The 21,328-nt window shown below is 40.7% G+C and overlaps 2 protein-coding genes across 3 annotated transcripts; one reads left to right on the top strand and one right to left on the bottom strand.

Annotated features, from left to right (window-relative positions):
• Positions 1–603: 603 nt before the first annotated feature.
• On the bottom strand, positions 604–4,999 carry LOC121960693 (bucky ball-like). Of its 2 annotated transcripts, none has more exons than XM_042510501.1 (7): positions 4,761–4,999; positions 4,507–4,659; positions 2,045–3,463; positions 1,845–1,946; positions 1,117–1,206; positions 969–1,022; positions 604–861 (listed from the first exon to the last, which is right to left on the bottom strand). In XM_042510501.1, exons 1-6 carry the CDS (start codon positions 4,765–4,767, stop codon positions 991–993), a joined length of 1,803 nt encoding a protein of 600 aa, XP_042366435.1. In that variant the 5' UTR covers positions 4,768–4,999; the 3' UTR covers positions 604–861; positions 969–990. The 2 variants fall into 2 exon arrangements, with proteins under 2 accessions (XP_042366435.1, XP_042366436.1); XM_042510502.1 differs by having other exon boundaries at positions 4,519–4,659.
• A 750-nt stretch (positions 5,000–5,749) lies between these two features.
• On the top strand, positions 5,750–17,900 carry kbtbd2 (kelch repeat and BTB (POZ) domain containing 2). The gene is made up of 4 exons (XM_042510616.1): positions 5,750–5,899; positions 8,964–9,523; positions 14,586–14,751; positions 15,069–17,900. The coding sequence occupies exons 2-4, from the start codon at positions 9,351–9,353 to the stop codon at positions 16,626–16,628; spliced, it is 1,899 nt and encodes a 632-aa protein (XP_042366550.1). The 5' UTR covers positions 5,750–5,899; positions 8,964–9,350; the 3' UTR covers positions 16,629–17,900.
• Positions 17,901–21,328: the final 3,428 nt, after the last annotated feature.

The following is a 21,328-nucleotide window of genomic DNA, read 5'->3' as shown; positions in this document are numbered from 1 at the left end:
GCCGTTTAATCAGCACCTTGATGTGCAACACCTGACATTCAAGAAGTGCTCACTACACTGACAGCCAGAATAAATGTTAACATGGATTTTACCATATTTTAACACATTTATGACCAGCATGAGAGAAATATGTCTTTTGAGTGTATAAAAAACTCAGATCTTTGACATAACCCTTTGAAAACTGTTGCTTTTAACCCTCAGGGCCCCTTTTAATATAACACGCACTGGTATTGCTCTGCACACAAAATTTCAAAAAAAAGCTATAAAAATATTTCGTGATTTTCCTCTCAGTTAATTTTTTCATAAATAGCAAATTTTCATTAATTTTCAGTATTTTAATCATTTAAATGACAGTTTTTTTGTCATGATGTGTTTTTAGATGAAAAAAAAAACAACAAAAAAGGATTATTTTCAGTACACTACATGCCAAGGTGATTTTTTTTATCATCACAGCCCACAGTATGTCAATGGTTAGCAACAACATTGTTTTTTATAGTTTTTTTTGTGCAGTGTCAAATACTCACACTCACCCACTCTGCACACTAAATGCACTTTTCAGAATCAGGATTTTGTGTAAATAATGTAAAATGATTCAACACTGAGTTTAAATAATGACATTATTTTATTGGACTGGTCCCGAACCGTGGCTCACCATCATCTGCAACCTTTCAGCCCATTTTGCCTTTTTGTGAAATTCATAAATCATGAAAAGTGCGAGGCAGTGTCACTGCAGAAACTTTATACAGTTTTTTTTTATACTTTTATCTAAACATAAAGAGGCTTCCTGTGCAGTGCATTTCACCTGGTGCTCTAAATATTACTAACACGTTATCCTGGAACAATTACACCATTCAGGGGGACCTGAAGAGAGAAAACATTTCATTAAAATACGAGTGTGTCAGTGCGTCTCAAATAATAATAATGATGTTGAGTTTTGTCAAAGACGCCTCAGTGTAATTTATACCTACAGTTCAACACACTTTGGGGACATTAACACCTTGGTTCTGCTCTCATCGTAGAGCCTGGCAAAGACAGGGCAAAAAATGCATCACATAGAAAGAAATCTGGTAGTCAAGTCAGTTTTAAATGGTGCTAAAAAGAGTATCAGGTATTAACCTCTCTCCCAGTGTAACGGTGGCGGCTCATCGTCATCGTTGTCCTCGTCTCTTGGCCTGTGATAAATCACTTTTCTCTGGGTGTTCATCTCTATCACATGGATATATGAGCAGAATAAAATATTAGCACAGCATGAAAAAAAAAAATCATCATTTATCAAATAAATCAATAATAATAATAATAATAAATCATTATTATCGAAATTATTTTATTTTAAATAAATCATGAATAATTCAATTTTGTAATATTTGGCATTAACACTGCATTTATAAATTGCATCTAATATTTTGATTTAACTCATATTTGAACTATTGCATTTAAATTTAACAATTTCTCAGCATATATTTATATTTTTTTTAAATATTTAATACTTACATATTTTTATTGATTTCGTATGTATTTCTATTCTGCAATATGATCCATATATTTTCTACACTTGTTATGCATATTTTTGGGCATTTTGTGTGTTTTTGTGGTTGTTTTTGCCCCTTTTGCAGTTATTTTATGTATCTTTCCAGTTCCAGTGAGTTTGAGTGATATTTTGTCCAGGATTTAAAGGGTCAATAAAGTATTTCTGACTCTGTCATCTTAAAAGCTGGTGGATGTTGTTGGCCTTTATGTTGTTTGGGCAAATTAATTGCTAAATGCTCTTTGTCACATGTTGAGTTGCACAATGAGCCTTTGTTAACTTTGTTAGTGCACGATGAGACTGAGTGTCTAAAGTCAACCTTGTCGTTGCAGAGGGGCCGTTTGTCTCCTTCTGGGAATCACGTAACCGTCTTCCCACCTGCCCTGGTTGGACGTGGTCACATCTTCTCTGCAGAGTCGGTCTATGAAAAATATCACACATTCAGTACATCTTTCCAACATGATTGCACAATTAGCATAAAAAATAATGCTAAAAATCCACTAAAGAAAATAAACTTACCCTGACACGTTCTGCACTGCAGCTCACCTCCAGCCATGTCTCCGACCTCTCCATCAGCTGCATCCTGCTTACAAACATCATGAGGCTCCTCCTGGTTCGCTGGCCCTGATGGATCTTTGTACTGGCCTCTTTTGTACCACGGTTTTGCAGCGTGTCTCAGTGGGACAGCATGCGGCCTCCTCGGTGCTGAATGCTTCCTCACGACCACTCTGACCGGCTGCTCACACCCTCTCCTGTACCTGCTCTCCTCCTCCGAGTCTCCGGCCTCCTCCCTGTACACCTTGGAGCTGTGGACTTTGCTCCTTGCTGCCTCTTTAGCAAGATTTTTCCCGCAGCAGGCGCACATGAACCTCTTTGAACCCGGCAGCCACACTTCTTCTTCTTCTTCTTCTTCTTCTGCAGCTTTCTGAGACCCACTGACAACCTCTGCGAGCCTCCTGCCCGCGTACATGTGTTTGGGGAAGAGATCTGCATCGTCCAGATCTGTGGAGAACATCTCGTCTCTGGAGGACAGCTCGTCCAGAGACGGGCTGAGGACGCTCATGCGCTCATGTGTGGTCTGCATGGAGAGGTAGTTGTAGTAGTAGGGAGCAGTAGGGGAGGAGAGGCGGCCGGCAGCAGCGCCTCCAGGCGTCAAAGCGCTCTCAAAGGGCAGCTTGAGGATCTGGTAGCTCGGTTCAGCCTTCTGATGTTCGGTCTTTGAGACCTTGTCGCCACTTTTAGCTTCTGTAAGCGCCAGCTGAGTGGAGATTGGATCCACAGCATCACATTCAAGAACTCTTGCATCAGTCGTTGAGATATCTGTCTGGATATCTGCGACTTCTGCGATCTCAAGGAAGTGTTCGTCTTTTGCCCGCTGCTCCATCTCAGGACAGTCTTCGTGAACAGATGAGCTATCGAGAGGCAGCTCCTCTTCCAGTCCCGCTGACCAGCATCCTGGAGGACTCAGGACGTCTAAACTCCTCTGGCTGGACTCGCCGTCGTACACCGCTGTCGTGGAGTCACTAAAGGTCACAGCCGGAGACTCTGCATCAGGCACTAGAGGCAGGACGTCAACCTTCTCTTCACTCTTCTTCTCCTCTCCTGGTGAAAACATCCCAGAAGACTGTGAGGCGACCCCGGAGTCGAGCTCTCTCTCAGCACCCTGCAGCTCAGAGACTCGGATTTTATCCAGGCACTCGATGAGTTTGGTTATAGCGTCGCTGGGGTCAGTTTGAGCCTCTGAGCAAGCCGTCTCTCGGCGCTGCGAGTGATGCTGCTGCTGTTGATGGCGAGGAACGTTGCTCCAGTTGGGAGCGTGGAAACGAGGCTCAAACACTCGCCTGTAATCCATCGGATAAATCGGGGCGTGTTGGAAAACAAACCCAGGGTAATGCACGTACTGGTACGGAGGCATGCAGGGACGGCCATAGTTAAAACCTGGGAAATACAAACATAAATGCACACAACTGATGTGTCAGCCGATCAATACAGGTTATATTAACTATATAACTAAGTACATTTACTGAACTATGACTGAACTGGAACAGCACTATCTAATCTAATGAAATTAGATTAGATAGTGCTGTTAGTAGTATCAACTGATGGAAAATAAATTAATCAAGTCTCACACTTGCTTGTTAGGATTTATAGTTGAAAAATTGAATTGAAAAACACAGTAATTCTATTTGTAACATTTTTGTTCTAGTCACTGGGGATCATAAGCAGTTTCTTATTTATTCACTGTATATTTTTCCCTGATTTATCAATAATCATAAAACCAATTATATATAATTATTTCACTTAACAGATGAAGCTTTGTTTCACACAGTAAACAGTTAACATAAACATATTATACTTAATATACTGACTTGCATGATATCCATGTATGATTTCAAAAGACACATTATTTATAAGGGAATAAGATGTTCATAAGGAAGATTCCCAATATTTACCCAATCCAAGTCATCTAGACAAATAGGATACTAGTAATATCTTTTTTTTTTTTTTTTTTTTAATAATTAAGGCACTTGTACTTTGATTTATGCTTTTCCACACTTCACAGGGAAATACTATACTTTTAACAGTATGATATTTATTCTGTAACTTTAGTCACTAGTTCTTTGCAGGTTAAGATCAATCTCAGAACCCATTAGAATATTAATGCAAAATATAATCATCAAAAAATGTATTTCTTCTGTATTAAAATAACCAACATTTACCAGCCGCAAAATAATTATCCAATCAGAATAAAATATAATAGAATATAAAGGATATATTAATGTGAAATGGGCCATACTTAAAGTACATAATGAGTACTTTAAGTAGGCTATAGTTTGATGTTTATACTTTTGTAGCCTTGAATGCAGGACTTTTACTTGTAACAGAGTACATTGTGGTATTGTTACTTTTATTTAAGCAGAGGATGTGCATTTATTACTTCACTGCTGGGTGATTACAACAAAAAGACAGATGAATGATACCTGCAGGCGCACCGTAGTGAGTGTACGGGTTGTTCATCTGCCAGTGCTGGTAGAGGTAGAAAGGTTGAGACGGAGGCTGGACGTAGAAAAAAGGTCTGTGGTGCTGAGCTCTCTGCTGTCCGCTCCCAAACGACTGTGGCTGTTTGCTTCCATCTACAGGAGGCAGCGCTTTCAGTTACTCCCCAGCAAATAACAAAACTCTGCACAGTTAAGTTAATTTAATGGATACATTTAAATTATAAGGAACTATTTACCGTCCATGTTTCTTTCACGCGCTCGCTCAACCTGTCATAAATAAAACACCACAGAGGGAAGAAAACAAACAAACAAACATCCCCCCAATGTGAAAAAATTAAAGGCGAGTTTTAAAGTCAAATTTGTCGATAAACAAAACAGAAGCAGAGACGTTTTTCACTCTCAGGTCCGCATGACGTCTCAGAAAAGCCGAAGCACCTCCGCTGATTAGTCAAATGGAAAACACCTGCTGCTGCTGCAGAGAGGAGGCAAATTAACATCCAGAGTCAGAGTGTCACCAGGATAACAGGCTGCGTTTGTGTGAGACGTTATGCAAAAAATAAAAATCCCAACGTGGAGATAAAAAATACAAACAATAGAAATACGTAGAACTAGAGTCAGTGAGGGGAAAATATACATGTCTGATTAACGGAGAAAAGAGAAAAACTTTATATACATTAAGTATAAAGTCACACATTTGCTCACTAAGACAGTAAGCCACCTTTTTTTCATGGCAGTGAGCCACTTTTTATATGGCAAACGTGTCAATCATTGTATGGCTATTTATGATAGGAATATAATTTATTCATTCATGAAAATAATTTCAAATAATACTTGAAAATGACAAACATGACATTAAACTCATATTTAAATATTTTCAATAAATGGGAAACACTTTTTTCAAACATTTTTACAATTATGATAAGGATTCCCCATTTAATTCAAAGTACAAAAAATTTGTGAAATGTACAAACAAAAGAGATAGATAGATAGATAGATAGATAGATAGATAGATAGATAGATAGATAGATAGATAGATAGATAGATTTTTTTTGTTTTGTTTTGGGTTTTTTTTTAAAAAAAAAAAAAAAAAGGAAAAAAAAATTGTATACTGTGTCATGTCTCCGTCTGTCCATCAGATGTCCCCGTTCGTCTCTGAACCGGGACAGGCCGCTCGGTCTTGGCGCATGCGCAGTATCCTCATTTGGCCTCTGGTCTTTCAGGCGCTTATGATGCGCTGAGAGGTTGTCCGCTGCTCGGCGCTTGCACACAACTGTTTAATGTCTAAATTCGGCTTCAGGAGCTTACTTGGCACTTTCTGCTGACGAGAAGAGCCATCGCGACGGTTCACAGTGCGCGGAGTCTGCCTGCAGTCACCGTAAGGAAGCTTTGCCGTTTGATTGTCGGAGGGTTAACTTGAAAAGTGGCTTTAGCTTTATTTAGCTCTGTTAGCCTGCTGCTAGCTGTGCGTCTGCTAGCAAGCATGACCGCTCTCTAAATTTGGCCGCTGCGGAGTTTGTGCCCCATCGTGTCCTTTCTGAAGCTATTTCACAGCTGAGGTGATGATGTTAGACGCCTGACTTTATAATAACCAGCTTGTGTGTATCACCAGAGTAGAGCTACGTTACCCTGAAACTGTGGAGCTCAGGGAAGCTAAAGCTGCTAACTTGCCGCGAGTGGCAATCAAGCAAGTGGAGCTAGTCGAGCTAGCGATATAACGTTACATCGAGGCTAGCTGATAAGGTGTATCGGTGAGCTGATCAAAGAAGAGGGATGTTTGAGCGTGTGTTTTGAAGCATATCAGCGTGGATGATGGTGCTGAGGTCTGTCGGGCGAGCTAACCTCGGGGAGTTTTGCAGCAGGCCCGCCTGTCTGGTGTTTCTTTGCCATGTTTTTAGGCAGCAGACACGGTTTGTTTTGGACATAGTGGTTAACGGTAACGTGCTAACGCAGCTAGCCAGCCAGTATCGGGCAAGTCCAAAGAAATGTTAACAATAAACACTTCAAGTGTCAGCCTTTATCGATAGAAGTACCTCGTTTGTTAGCATGTTTTGGGGGCAAAATAGTCACAAATGTACAGCTAGCCTGCAGGATAGCTAGCCAGCTATTGGAGCTAGCGTTGAAGAAGTTGCTGTATGGAGATGGCCTAACGTTGGGTAAAGGATGTGTCATGCAACGACCGATGCTAACATCCACCTTAAGTCTGCAAATATTGATGAGAAACTGCAGGACTAACCAATTCAGAAACGCACATTTTCTCCACTGCTGCACCTTAGTACATTTAGAGGTACTTTTACTTAAATTGTGCAGCTATTCCTAACTTTATTCCAAAATAAGTACCATTAAAAACAATATACAAAAGCAGAAAAGGGATGCTCTGAAGGCAACATAACAACAGAAATCCAATCAGCAAATATAAGCGAGACAAAATAAGGATAGAGTCAGGATAAAGTTGAAACAAGATGACAAAAAAATGTAAATGCGAAGTGTCGATATACATAACATTAACATGTTACAGAGGCTCAAGAGTCAGAAGCAAGAGGGGTGAAAGCCACAAATATTACAAAAAGCAAATTAGATAAAATGAAAACTAGAAGACCAAAAGCATTATGCCGTTATTGTGCAATTATAAAGTACTTTTACTTTACTTGTGTAGCTACACCATTAATTTTTCCCCCACACCCCTTTATAATAACATGTTATACATATTAGATGCTATAATGTTTTTATTTATGAAGTGTTTCCTCGTGTGTGCTGATGGCTGGTTTTGAAATGTGGTACTTTCCATGGTAGAAGAAATTTTCAAATCCTTCAGCAAAAGTACTAATACCACACTGAAAATACCTCTACAAGTAAAATCCTGCATTCAAACCCTTATAAAAATGTATGAAAGTATTATCAGTAAAACTGACTGACAGCATGAAACATTCACCTTTGTGATGATGCATTTTCCAGCTGATCTATAAAGAATTTAAATGAGTTTATTTAGCTTTAGCTTCATCCTTCAGTTTGTCACAAACATTCAAAATCAGCAATTACCAGACAGGCATTAAAAACCAATCTGAAAAGTAACTTGTCAGACAAATTATTGCAGTAACAAGACAATATTGATTTCTGAGATGTAGTGGAGTAGAACTATAACGTTGCATAGAATGGAAAAAGTGAAGTACAAGCACCTCAGATTTGTACTGCTCACGCTAACGTGACAGAAATGGAAGATATTCTGGATCTCATGTTGACAGCTGTCGCAGGGCGTGTTAACAACAGAGGTGTTAATGCAAATAGATGACATCGGATCGGGGGTCGTCTCGGGTGGTCGCCGGTATCAACATCCGACAGATCTGATTCAGTGTGGCGGAGAGAGATGGTTGTAAATTTGAACTCAGACACAACCTTGATAAAACATCTTATCAGCATTTATTTGTATTTTTCCTTGCTGTCATCTCCACAGTGCTTTGTTGACTGACTGTCATGGTGGACGGCGGTATTTTGGTGTTGTGGCTTAAAGCTGCGCAGCTTGAGGGCATTGATGGTAAAAGTGGCTTAATGGCTCTGTGTTGTGGTAACCTGCCAAAAAGCCCAATGTCATTTAGGATGTGAGCAGAGGAGCTCAAGACTTAACAGCCAAACACAATTTGTGTTTTTGTCTGTTTGTTTGAATGAAACTTTATGATGTTTTACTATTAGCTGATTAATATCTGACCAGTTAACTGCACGGTTCTCTTTAAAGTCAGTTGGTTTAAATAATTGATTATGTTTTATTTTCACAACGTGTAATATCCTCGTGTTATTTGATGAAAACAGAACCCTATGTTAGAGATAGTCATATAAACAGTGTTTACTCTTTACTGTAATGAGGGCATACTTAGAAAAAGCATGAATGAATTAGGATGGAAAATTCAGATTATGGTCCCTTTTTTTCAATTTCAATTTTATTTATAAATCCCATGATCACAAATCACAATTTTAAGGGGGAAAAATGGTAGAAACCTCTGAATGAGCAACTATCCCTCTTCCAGGATGGACAGACGTGCAGTAGAAGTTTGAAAGCACAATAAAATTAGATTAGAGGACAAAATGATACATTTTTATTGTAAATGCATGTTGGTTGTCGGTATTAGCATTTGCCCTGAAAATTCGTTATCGGTTGAGCCTTAAAAGACAAACCTGAAACACAGTATTTTGGAGGTCATTTCTAGGTTTCAGGACTCATTGATGGGGTTATCTTTTAGTCAGAAGGTGAATACAGGTGTTCCAGCGCAGACAGGATGTGGAAAATGAACATAAACGCATGTAAACATGTTTGAATAGAAACTTTAAATACAAATATGAACCTGAAAATGAGCATAACAGCTCCTCTCTAAAGTATTTCTCTGTTCTGAAGGTTTCCATGGATTCTAGACTCCTCACTGCTCTTTTTGTTTTTCTCCTGTGTTTTTCAGACAAGCACTGATGTAGCAGTGTTGCGACAGTTGTGGTGCTCTCCCTCTACCTCCGGTTCCCAGTGCCTCACTGCATGACCTCAGACAGCAGATAGATCCACGAGGGGAAGCGGCCCCTTCCTCACCCCCGGACCTTTTCCTCTGGACTCCTGACTGCAGCAGCCGTCTCATCTTTGAGCTCCAGCAGAACAAAACAGCACGATTTTTCCCCACACGGGAGCTGAACACCTCCACTTGGGTTAGTGGAGGTGTTGAAGAGCTGCCTCCCCCCTCTTTCCTCCTCCTGTTTATCCTCTTTAAGATCATTTTTTCTCCTGGTTGGCTTGAGCCCGGTTCTGCCGGCCGTGTGACTTTTCAAAACTGGGGCGCGATTCATGGGATGCAACCATGTCGGATCTCAGTGAGCGCAGGCCGGTCAACACGGACTACGCTGTCTCCCTGCTGGAGCAGCTCAAGTTCTTTTACGAACAGAAATTACTGACTGACGTTGTGCTGCTGGTGGAGGACACGGAGTTCCCGTGTCACAAGATGGTCCTGGCCACATGTAGCTCCTATTTCAGGTGAGTGCTGCGGGTGTGGAATAACTCGTGTCGGGGATTTCTGTTTTTAACGGCTGATTGTTGTTACCTTGCTTTGTGTGGTGTGTTCTGAATTTGTCTCCTACAGTTTCAATGAATAATGCACCATGCAATGATGGATTTAAAACCATCAATTATTCCCTCAGTCTCATTGTGTTGAGGTGTAGGTACAGTCTGCTGTCATTACACAGCGTGGTTGTTATGTCTATAAGCGCTCACCTACTACAGTTACAATGAATAATGCACCACGTCAGGGCTCTAACTTTTCTCACAATCAGCTCATGTGCTCCTATATGAAAAAATTTAGGAGCAGAGTTCAAAATGTTTCAGAATTTTTTTAAATAATCAAGTGTATACATATTTATACTGTGCATGCATGCGTTTTGCTCCTCCTTTTTATTGTATTGATTCTGCAGTACCGTTTTTCCACACTTTGTGAATGAGGTGGTGGAGATAAAAAAAAATCCACCAGCAAAGTATATTTTAGTGATCCAAAATTATCATTTTTGTTTCACATATACATTGGTGTCAATACAGTTCATTAAAATAAAAGTGTTTTATATTAAAAGCAAACATAAACAAGAGGCCTACGCAAAATATGAAGCAAAATTATTTAAATATATTGAACATCTCATCATCACAGCTTCAGCATGTGTTAAGTCCACTCTGCTGTTATATGGTGTATATGTCGAGTCTATGTCGGGCTTTTATTATGCAAAGCATCAACGGAGGAAGTGGCGATAACGCGCTGCTTTTGAGAGTTTGCCATCTTAATTTATTTTTATTTTATGGCATCATAAATATGCATTCAACACTAGCTAACAGCAGATTAGTAGCAGATCAGCTGAAGTCCCGTACGGTGAATGATAACACAGAACTAGTGGCTGCGCTTCATTTCAGTGGGAGATGCACTGATCAACACGTAACGGCGAGGGCCAGGACAGCTGTCATTCAGCAACAGCAACCACGTAACCATTAGCTGACAAAACAGACATGTCGGCAGACAGGACATGGACAGTGGTGTATATAACATGATTTTATTAAAGCCAGAGCAACGTGCTGTTTTATCAGTCTCCCTTCATTTGTTTATGTTTGTTTTCGACATGTGGTCATGGTGACATACGCCACTCAAATTTAGTAGCGGATCTGCTGACTGCGATATCCATTAAATGGTGTGCAGAATTCGTCTTCTTTACCCACTGTTGTTGTACGTCGGCATGGAAATGGTGCGCAGCCAGTAGCGGCCGACACAGGCATGTGTGTGATTTCATATTGTGTGTTTATATTAAAATTTCATATTTTATACAGTCTACAAGTGATACTGATAGTTTTGCAAGCGAAAGTCATCTGTCTATGACTGTGTGGAAAAGTTCCACACACTTCCAAATTAAAAGCCTTGTAGTTTTTAAAAAAGGTGTTTCTGTTACTCTCACACTGTGCTCCTAAATTATTTTTCCAGTTCGCACATATCAGTTTTTCGGTGCAGTTGCGGGTGAATTGCTTGCTCTGTAGAGCCCTGCACGTCGTAGACCAAGTGTACATGGAGGATGGAAAACGGGGGGAGGGGGTGTTTCCTTGAAAGCTGGGGCTCGAGTCGCCCCCTCTGCTCCACTTATTCCGTCTGTGATATATTTCTTGCGGAACAAATGAAGCAATCTTTAACCTGTAGTTCCACAGACGCACCCCTCAAGGCCCTCGGGAGGCCTCATTTGTACGCACAACATTGCATAATGAAGTGTGTGCACTGCGGTGAATATGACAGAGCAGCAGCCTCGGCTCTGGGAAGAGTCCATCTGCACTTGACAGGAGCTCATGCTGCATTTGAACACGCCGTCTCTGTCTCACCCCTCCCCGCACGCACACACACGCATTCCAAGAAAAGGTCCCGACAACTCGATGCCTCTCTCACACCCACCTCTCCACGATCTTCCCCACTGTTTCCCACACACTCGTTATCTGGTGCGAACATGCAAAGCATTTCCCCTGCAGGGTTCAGAGGTGTCGCAGCGCTTCCTCTAAACTGCTACTCCTTCCTTTTTTCTCTTCTCTGCGCCGCTGCCTCTCCTTCCACCTCCCCTCTCCTCGCAGCACCTCGCCTCAGGGAGAGGGGGGACTCTGGAGAGAGCTTGTGTTTGGAGAGGAAAGTCTGGTCACGTAGATGTTGGTGAGAGATGGAGAGAAAGGGGAAGAAAGAGGAAAGACGAAGGAGGGGGGTTGCTGGGGTATGCCTGCAGGGTTGCGTAATACGGCCTGGCAGGTTTTGCTAGCACAGTCACACCCCCCAAAAAAAGCCCAACACAGGAGGGCAGAGCTGTTAACCAAACTGATAAAGATTTCAGTCATTCACTGATCTGTTATCATCTTGTTTATAAAATCTCATCATGTATAACATTTTTAAAAAAAATGCCTAATGCAGCATCTTAAAATGTATTTTTTAAAAAGTTGCAAATGATCCCAAAATTTAAAAAAAAAGTTTGTCCTGTTACTTGTAGTGTTATGTATCAGTCTAGATTTTTGATTTTGGGGTGAACTGCCTGTGTTAGGAGTTGTAACTAATGATTATTTTCAGTATTGGTAAATCATGCTGATTAATTGTTTTGTCTACAGAAGGGCAGAAAAGTTAAGAAAAATACCCGTCACATGCTTCCAAAGCCTAAGATGATGTCTAAAGATCTGTCATTTGGGCCAAACAATGCTTTAAAACACAAATATATTCAATTTATTATACTATAAGACAATAAATATCAGGGGGAAAAAAAGAGAAAAGTTGGGACTTGGTAAATGTTTAAAACCTTAAATTGAAAAAATTCTGCAAAGCATTAACCTTTTATTTATATTTTTGTAGGTTAATTGTTTGTCAGTCAACTAAATGATTTATTGACTAATTGCTCTAAATGTTTTGTATGACTTTTAACCAAAAGGCAAGTGTATTTAATAATGACTTGCAATAATAATAAAGAGAAAATGGTCTTTGACATTTTCCCCGATAAAAGAGCTTAAATGATCAATTGATTGATGGACTGAATGTTTCAGCGTTACTTCTTCTTCCCTTGGAGCTGTTAACATGAAAAAATGATTTGGCAAACGGGAAGTGATTTGTTGATACATTCCTCAGCAGCTATTTTATCTAATATGGAATAAACAGACGAAGAATTGCATAGTTAACATTTGCGAGTAGATGATGCCACCGACAGAAACTTAGAAAAGTGGAAACACAAACAGTAAAGACAGTATCACATGCCGAGTATTTGAAATGTTCTCTCTTACAAGTGCAGCACTGAGGCGTCGCTGCAGTTATGAGCGTTTGGCACCAGAGACACCGCCATAATAAATGCAAATTGCCGGTTCAAACCAATAACAGTTCCACAGATGCTCAAAATGTGAGAAATGGATGTGGCGAAAGAGGTTAAAGAGGCTGTGACTCACTCTGATGAATGACAACGTGGACGTGTAGGCAGCCGAGGCTGCAGCAGCATGAAAGTCAGAGCGGAGAGAAGCAGCTGGAGCCACGCTGAGCGCCGTCAGCCCACCAGCCAGGTGTTGATTGTCACTTTTTGTCGTTCAGTGGGAGGAAACTGAGTCGGCGGACATGCTAATCACTGTACAACAACTGTCAGTAGGAACATCTGCTCCACACAAACCAGCAGTGTTCAGTCCTGCTCTTTGAGAAGAGAATACCTCTGGTTTTCTACGCTATAATGAACAAAAACAAAAAAGAGCTTCTTATCAGTTTTGATTTGGATACATACTTTCAAAAATAGGAAATTAACACTAAAACTACAGAACTGGTAGCTGGATGTTCAAATCTTGTTATCCTTTAACTGTAATATGACTTTTAGTCCTGTGACCATTTTCAGAAAAGTGACTTATGATAACTTTGATCATCATTTTAAGTCATTTTATGAAGGAAAAAACACCAAAGATTCACTTGGTACCAGCTTTTTGAATGTCAATATAGCTGCTTTTCTGTTGTGATAGTGACTTGAATTGAGTGTCTTTTGGATTTTCGACTTCTCTCTCTGTTTTATTGGCCAAGCTGTTGATTGATTAACCCTTTGAAACCTGGATCACTTTTCTTGTCCTGCGTTTAGACACCTTTCACAAGTATCTAAACGTTTGAACCCTAATCAAACTGGTTTGATTAGGGCTTTGCAGCTTTGCTGTGTTTATTTAAATGTGAAGGTGCAGTAAAAATATTTTGTCCAAAATACACTGAATAATGAAAATAAATAATCTCAATATTGATTAGCATAACCATTTTCAGTTTGGCCATAATCATGCAGCCCTGCTTGTCATCTTAGTAACTTTTGAGGTTGTACAACAAATATTTTACTATATTCTAATACCACAAACATCGGAAAACATCTGTTACATACAAACATATCAGGATTATACGGTTACACTCAGTCAGTTTTAGATCATGTCAGTAACTGTCAGTTTACAGGACTACACAGGAAACGCATTCCAGTAACAGCCAATCACAGGTGCCCTGATTCTGTTTGGTAACTGTTTTTATAACCACTTTGGCGAGCGGCCAGCTGTCATTAAGAGGCTCTGTTTATTTAAAAGAAAAACTGGATAGCAAAACAGCGAACCTGGAGACTAAGTTTGGGGTTTGATCACCAACTTAAAAATGCTGACCTGCTGTGTGTGTCTTTGGTTGACCACAAAAGTTGACCAGAAACCTTAGATATTTTCAGATTTTGAGGAATATGAATTTAACATAAAAAAATGAACAGTAGTTCAACATATAGTATATTGTTGCATAGTTTTGAGCAGCTTGCATTAGTATTTTGTTATTGCTGCATTAGTTTTTCACTAACATTGCACCACTTTTATCTCCATCATTCTGCTGCACACAAACATACCTGTAGTGATGTTACAGTTGCCATGGATGCAGCTCCAATAGCAGAAACAGGTTTGATTCTGCTGAAACACGAAACAGGCCAGAGGTGAACCTTGAGTTGTTTAAGGAGCAGCTGATAAAAAGCAGTAACCTGTTGTGTCCATGCGTCGACTCACTGATGCCGTCTCGTTCCTGCAGGGCGATGTTCATGAGCGGCCTCAGTGAGAGCAAACAAACTCACGTCCACCTGAGGAACGTGGACCCGGCCACCCTGCAGATCATCATCACCTACGCCTACACGGGCAACCTGGCCATCAGCGACAGCACCGTGGAGCCGCTCTACGAGACCGCCTGCTTCCTACAGGTCAATACTAACATTTTTTTTAAAGTAAAAATAAAAAAAAAAAGTACTGAGAGACAGACTAACACATACGTCAGCTTTTAAATTCTACTTTTAAACCATCAAGACATCTACAGTATCTGCCATGCTTTTCTATTATTATCTTCAAAGTGTTATTATTATCTCTTAACTACTATGGTTGCTTAAATTTACATCATTCACAAATCAAAGTATCTACATAGAGGTGGTGTTGGTCCGTTTTTGTAGCTGTGTCCCTTGATGCAAAGAGGAATATTTTTGTCTGACAGCCCTCTGACTGTTGTCTCTTGTCCTCTGTTCAGGTGGAGGACGTCTTGCTGCAGTGCAGAGACTACCTGGTGAAGAAGATAAACGCTGAGAACTGCGTCCGCATGCTGAGCATCGGCGACCTGTTCAGCTGCAGCGAGTTAAAGCAGAGCGCCAAACGCATGGTAGAGCACAAGTTCCCCATGGTGTACAGACAGGAGGCCTTCCTTCAGCTCTCCCACGAGCTGTTGATAGATGTCCTGAGCAGCGACAACCTCAACGTGGAGAAGGAGGAGACGGTGCGCGAGGCGGCCATGCTGTGGTTGGAGTATAACATGGAGGCCCGCTCGCAGCACCTGTCGTCCGTGCTGAGTCAGATCCGCATCGATGCGCTGTCTGAGGTGACGCAACGCGCCTGGTTCCAGGGTCTGCCGCCCAACGACAAGTCCGTGGTGGTGCAGGGTCTTTACAAGTCCATGCCCAAGTTCTTCAAACCTCGGTTAGGCATGACGAAGGAGGAGATGCTGATCTTCATGGAGGCCATGTCAGAAACGCAGGGCGATGGATACGTAATGTCAGGGTCCCTGCCGACGACAGTAGTGTGTTACAGCCCGCAAGCGGAGAAAGTGTACAAGCTCAACAACCCGCCGGGAGACCTGCAGAAGGTGGGCACGCTCGTTACACCAGATAACGATGTGTTCATCGCAGGCGGACAGATCCCCCTCAAAAACTCTATCACCAACCACGGCAAGAGCGGAAAGTTACAGGCCGTGTTCCGCTCGGTCGATAGCTTCTTTTGGTTCGACGCTCAGCAAAACGCCTGGGTGCCCAAAACCCCCATGCTTTGTGCCCGAATCAAGCCCTCGCTGGTCTACTGCGAGGGTTACATCTATGCAATAGGGGGAGATAATGTCGGAGGCGAGTTGAACAAGCGTACGGTGGAGCGCTACGACTGCGAGAAGGACGAGTGGAGCATGATGAGCCCGCTGCCCTTCGCCTGGAACTGGAGCACCTCTGTTGTGGCGCACGACTGCATCTACGTGATGACCCATGACCTGATGTACTGCTACTTCCCCCGGGCCGACACCTGGGTGGAGATGGCCATGCGCAAGACGAGCCGCTGCTTCGCGTCCGCCGCCGCGTTCGGCGACCTCATTTTCTATATTGGCGGCCTCCACGTGGTCAGCAACTCTGGCATCCGCTTGCCCACGAGCACCATCGACGGCTCCTCTGTCACCGTGGAGATTTATGACGTGAACAAGAACGAGTGGCGCCAGGCCGCCAACATCCCCGCCAAGCGTTACTCGGACCCATGCGTTCGGGCGGTGGTGCTGCTCAACTCACTGTGCATTTTCATGCGTGAAACCCACATGAACGAGCGAGCCAAGTATGCTATCTATCAGTACGACATGGAGCTGGACCGCTGGTATCTGCGGCAGCCCGTGTCTGAACGCGTGCTCTGGGATCTGGGTAAGGACTTCCGCTGTGCGGTGGGGAAGCTGTACCCCTCCTGCCTGGAGGAGTCCCCCTGGAAACCCCCAACCTACCTCTTCTCCCCCGACGGAGCCGAGGAGTTCGAGGTTGACGGGGAGCTGGTGACCCTCCCTCACGTATAGCTCTTAAGCTCCCCTCCCCTACCTCGCTGACTGAACCAGGAATCTGTAACGCTGAGGGACGAACACGAAGGGGGGGCCAGTGACTTCTCTAAGATATGAAAGGGTTTGACGTTATCTGTGTCGTGGAGGGATCTCTGGACTTTTGGAGGCTCGCATTCGTTCCAGCTGCTGCTGGTAAGCGATGCAGCCTGAAACAAGCTCGAAAAGACGCCCCTCAAAAATACTAGTAATCTGAAAAAAATTTTTCTTATTTTGTCAGTCGTGACATCTGTTAGATATTATTACAAGTCTGTCATACTGTTTCTACAATGTGATAATCTAAACGTCAACTGATTTTGTGATGATGAGGATGATGATGCACTTAACTGGTAAAACCTTCTCGGAATGACAATGGCAACTGTACCAAAATCCCCTAGCCCCCCCTCCTCCGATCATAGCTTCCCTCTCTACCCCCACCTCTCCTCTTTTTCTCTTCTCTCACCACTGATGAAGGAATACTCTGTAGTAAATCTGTCATTTTGAGTATAAAACATCACCTGGAGGCTTGAAAAGCTCTCTGTAAAGTTAGTAGTTTGCTCCACGGCGGCGCTCAGCAGTCATATTTAGCTTGGACTCAATGGTGACCCAGTCTCAAAATGTTCTGTAAAACTTCTCAAAAAGCTTCTCTAGCAGTTTATGCAGCACAAGACATATTTATATTTAAAGTTTAAAGGTTTATATAGACCCTGGAAGCAAGGTCCAGTTATTAGAAATTTGCAGCCGTTTTCACCAACATCTCATGGCCTTTAGTGGATGCACTTTGCCTAGTTGGTAGAGTTGGTTCAGTCGTTATCACGTGTCAAACTCCATACGCAGACCCTTAAACGAAGGCCTCGAGAAATGTCTAAAAGGTCCAGAAAATTTCCATTATGTGGTGCTTTGTCAAACTACTGATTAATAATCAATAATGAACTTTTAAGCTGAATTGTTGTCACGTGATAATAAAGGTATCTCTACAACAAGTGAGAAAACTATCCACTGAAGGCCACATTTTGTGGCTGAAAGCTCTGGAAAGTTTTTGGCAATTGGATCTTGTGGCAGGAATATTTTGTCAATTAAAAAAAATATATTCTATAGTCTATAAAATGTCAAAAAAAATCCTTCATTATGTTCCCAAATTTTAAGTTTACATCTCTGTAAAGCCTGGACAAAAATGAACTACATTTTTTTGGTTCAGGAATAGCATAAATGCAAAACTAAAAAACAACAAATTTGGTTTAATGAAGAAAAATAGGCAACAATTTCATAATTTAATTATCATTTTCTTTTTTTCTAGCATAAATATCAAATATTCTCTTGATTAACATTGAGAACTGAATCCTTTTAGTTTTGGACTGTTTTTTAAAAAAACAAGCTATTTGAAGACATTGGTTGTCACTCTGGTAACTTGTGATGGACACTATTAACTCTTTTGACATTTTATTGACCAAAAAATGAATTAATATTGACAATAAACATTAGTTGCAGCTCTACTTAAGCTATTAAGCACCAGTTTAGACACATTTTCTTGCTGCGGTTTTGTGTCTCCATTGGAATTCAGGCTAAACGCAATTACTGTTCTCCTAAAATGAGCAAAAATACAAACATTTCAGAGCCGCCTTTTAAAGCTTACAAGTATTTGATAGTTTTTTGAGTGTTCCTTTAAAAACAGGATCTACATTTCTTTAAAAAAAAAACAAAAAAACAAAGGCCCCCGCAGACGAGAGGAACAGGGGCCATGGTTTTCGATGAGGGGTCGGAGGGCTGATGGGGGAAACAAGTGAGCGGCGGAGAGGGTTTAAAAAAAAGGGTGGCTGCAGGTCCGGTCGCCCGTCACCTCTCCGCCCTCACCGCTCTGCCCTCCGCCCCGACTCCACTACAACGCCTCCGCAGCCCGTCTGTCAGTCTGTTTGCACACAGGTCTTCCACACAGCCGGCAGTTTACACCTCACTCCATCCATCGTCACATGATCATTGTTTTTCTTTCCACAAGGGTCTCTGCAAACACACACAACTCCACTCTCTGTAGGTTTCGGGCTCATGCTTTTTTTTCTTTTTTTTCTTTTTTTTTTTTTAAATTTCCAAGCTGCTGAAATATATATATAATAAATATATATTTTTCATATGTTTAAAAGACAACTGTTCTAGTGTGGGGAAAATAACCAGGTCTATTTTGTATTAGTGTCTTTTTTTAATTTAATATTAAACATTACTGTAGTGTGATTGTGGGTAGATATCCATTTTCCTATCAGATTTAATTTTTCTCGAGTGAATATTGAGGAATCTTGCTGCTGATTGGTTGTGAGAGGAGAGGGCTGGCCCACGGCTGTTGCTACGTCCCGGCAACCACTAGCAGTAGTGGAGAGGGCGGGTTGGGAAGGGGAAGGGGGGGTACTTCCTCCTACCTTTAAAAAAAACATGAGCACAGGTGCTTCATGACAAACCTTACTAGCATGTTTGGCTGCATCATATTCCTTTGGCACTGTATTTTGAATGAACGTTAATTTATTAAAAAACATACCAAAAACGTTCCTGAAACTGACTCCGTGTTTCGTTTGTTTTTATTGAAATGTGGCTGTGTTGGTGCTGACGCTAGTTTTTCGTAAAGCATGTTTATTGATTTATTTCAAGGTTCCTGCAGATCCTTCAAAAGTCTTAAAATTAATTAATGTAGAAAAAGGGCTTTTATTACTGTTAAAAAGGCTTAACACATGGAGGGAGAATTGTATTGTTTTTTCTGACATAGCAGTTTAAAAAAATCAGTAGAAATCTTGCTAAATTATCCCTAACCCCGAGTAACTGATGTCAATTCAAGTTTTTTTTACTTCCATTACAAGACAGATGTAAGAAAATCACTTAAGGACCTGGTAAATTATCAATCAATATAAATTCAAATTAGCGTCTGAATTAATGATGAAAACAATCACTCGGTCCGTCTGAACTGGGTGTCAGTCAAGATCAATGGGTGTGAATTTCTGCTGAGTTCATGTGTCCCTGTGATGCTGCCGAATTGTTGTCGAGTGCATTTTTGTGCGGCCATGTGCTACCACCACAACAGCAACCCTCTCACAAACACTTTTGCCACCACTTTGTTTGGCTGACCTACATTTGTATCCAGACACAAACACCCAGGGCGATAAAAGAAAAAAACTGTTCCTATATTATAGTCTACTAAAAATAAAAGTCTGCAGCATATTTTAATTATTTTTTTAATACAGCAATAAAGTATAGTATCACTTCTTCTCAAATACATTAAAAGCATCTGTCAAGAAAATATTCTGTGAATTTTAATTCACGATACATTCATATCTGTTAAATACAAAATGAAAATATATCATCAGAGAGGATAAAAAAAGAAACTGAGAGCAGCTTTTGACAGCTGACATTTTTTCAAACTATAACTCAGAAATCAAAAGAAAATTTGCGAAATGACTCAATGGCCAAAAAAGGTTTAAAACCATGAAGAACGAGAAAAGAAAAAAACAGAAAGCATTAAAATATTTCTAAAGACAGAAGTATGACACTCATTACATACAGCTGTAAAACTGGACTGGACAGAGCATGCTCACTGGACCACTTTTAATCCAACTGTTGTTGAATATTTGAAGCTTGGAGGGAAAAGATCCTGTAAGCACCTCAAAGTTACAGTTATACGAGATAAAGATTCACATAAATAGATTATAATGGCTGCATGTGCAAATACACACAGTGGTCCACAGATTAGGACTTGTTCCAGTGTTGTCATGACAAAACATGGATATTTATGGAGTTTATACACAACAAATAAATAAGTTATCTATCCTCAGATTTACTAAATATAGCTCTCCAATATATGTAGTATAAAAAGGCCTGGGTGAGGGTTAATTACTGTCAAACACACAGCTGGGTGCAGGTTCCTTCATAGTTATAAGGGAGGTTTTCATTACGTTTATCATCAGGGCACAAAATCAGGCATTAGGGTACACAAGGATTTACGTAATAACATTGTGGTTATTGCAGTGACGGCATTCGGATTTTGCAAACATGTTGTAAGTGGTTAGAAACCCGTTTAACAGTAGCTACCTGTGATTAAGTCAAAGGCTGAAATGATTTATCAGAATCAATTAGTTGTTTAATTCTCAAGTTTTGTCTTTTATAAGATGCCAAAGTTGGCGTGTGCTTCTCAAAATGTGAGAATTTACTGCTTTTATCCATTTCATTATCTTAAATATTTTTAGGGTTTTTAACTGTTGGCTGGACAAAACAACTAATTTGAAGACCCAGAATCTGACAATGCAAGAAAAGGTTATCAGGCAAATCAAAAATATAACTGAATACATCAGCAAATAATACTTTCAGTTAGATATTTCAAATAAAGTGTAAAATGAAAAATAAAGGCTTAAGGTATGAGCTGTGCAAAATGCTTTTTTCCCCACTACCACCACAGATTAAATTCTATTTTACTTTTTTATGTTCTTAATATTTATTTATTTATTGGCATATATGTAATAATTATCTTTTTTCCTCTTTAAATTATATCAATGGAATAGAGATTGACTGTGGTTAATTTACGCTAGCTTAACTGAAAACACTCAGAGCATAACTCATTTTTACAAACACTGCGCTTATATCTTCATAAAATTATCTTCTATTTGTAAAATTTAATTTATTTAACTTTATGTTCTTCGTATTTCTGTTTTTGT

This window comes from Plectropomus leopardus, chromosome 21 (assembly GCF_008729295.1).
Source record: "Plectropomus leopardus isolate mb chromosome 21, YSFRI_Pleo_2.0, whole genome shotgun sequence".
In the NCBI taxonomy this organism is placed as follows: Eukaryota; Metazoa; Chordata; class Actinopteri; order Perciformes; family Serranidae; genus Plectropomus; species Plectropomus leopardus.
Note: the sequence above shows the minus strand (reverse complement) of the source record. Positions and strands in the feature narration are given on the sequence as shown.

Excerpts from the sequence above, each read along its gene's own strand:
- LOC121960693 (XM_042510501.1), bottom strand. Across the intron at positions 3,464-4,506 it reads TCACTACGGTGCGCCTGCAG|GTTTTAACTATGGCCGTCCC; the intron begins GTATCATTCATC and ends TGTATTTCCCAG. Across the intron at positions 1,207-1,844 it reads GGCCCCTCTGCAACGACAAG|AGATGAACACCCAGAGAAAA; the intron begins GTTGACTTTAGA and ends TCCATGTGATAG.
- kbtbd2 (XM_042510616.1), top strand. The coding sequence starts at position 9,351 with ATGTCGGATCTCAGTGAGCGCAGGCCGGTCAACACGGACTACGCTGTC. Across the intron at positions 9,524-14,585 it reads ACATGTAGCTCCTATTTCAG|GGCGATGTTCATGAGCGGCC; the intron begins GTGAGTGCTGCG and ends TCGTTCCTGCAG. Across the intron at positions 14,752-15,068 it reads AGACCGCCTGCTTCCTACAG|GTGGAGGACGTCTTGCTGCA; the intron begins GTCAATACTAAC and ends TCCTCTGTTCAG.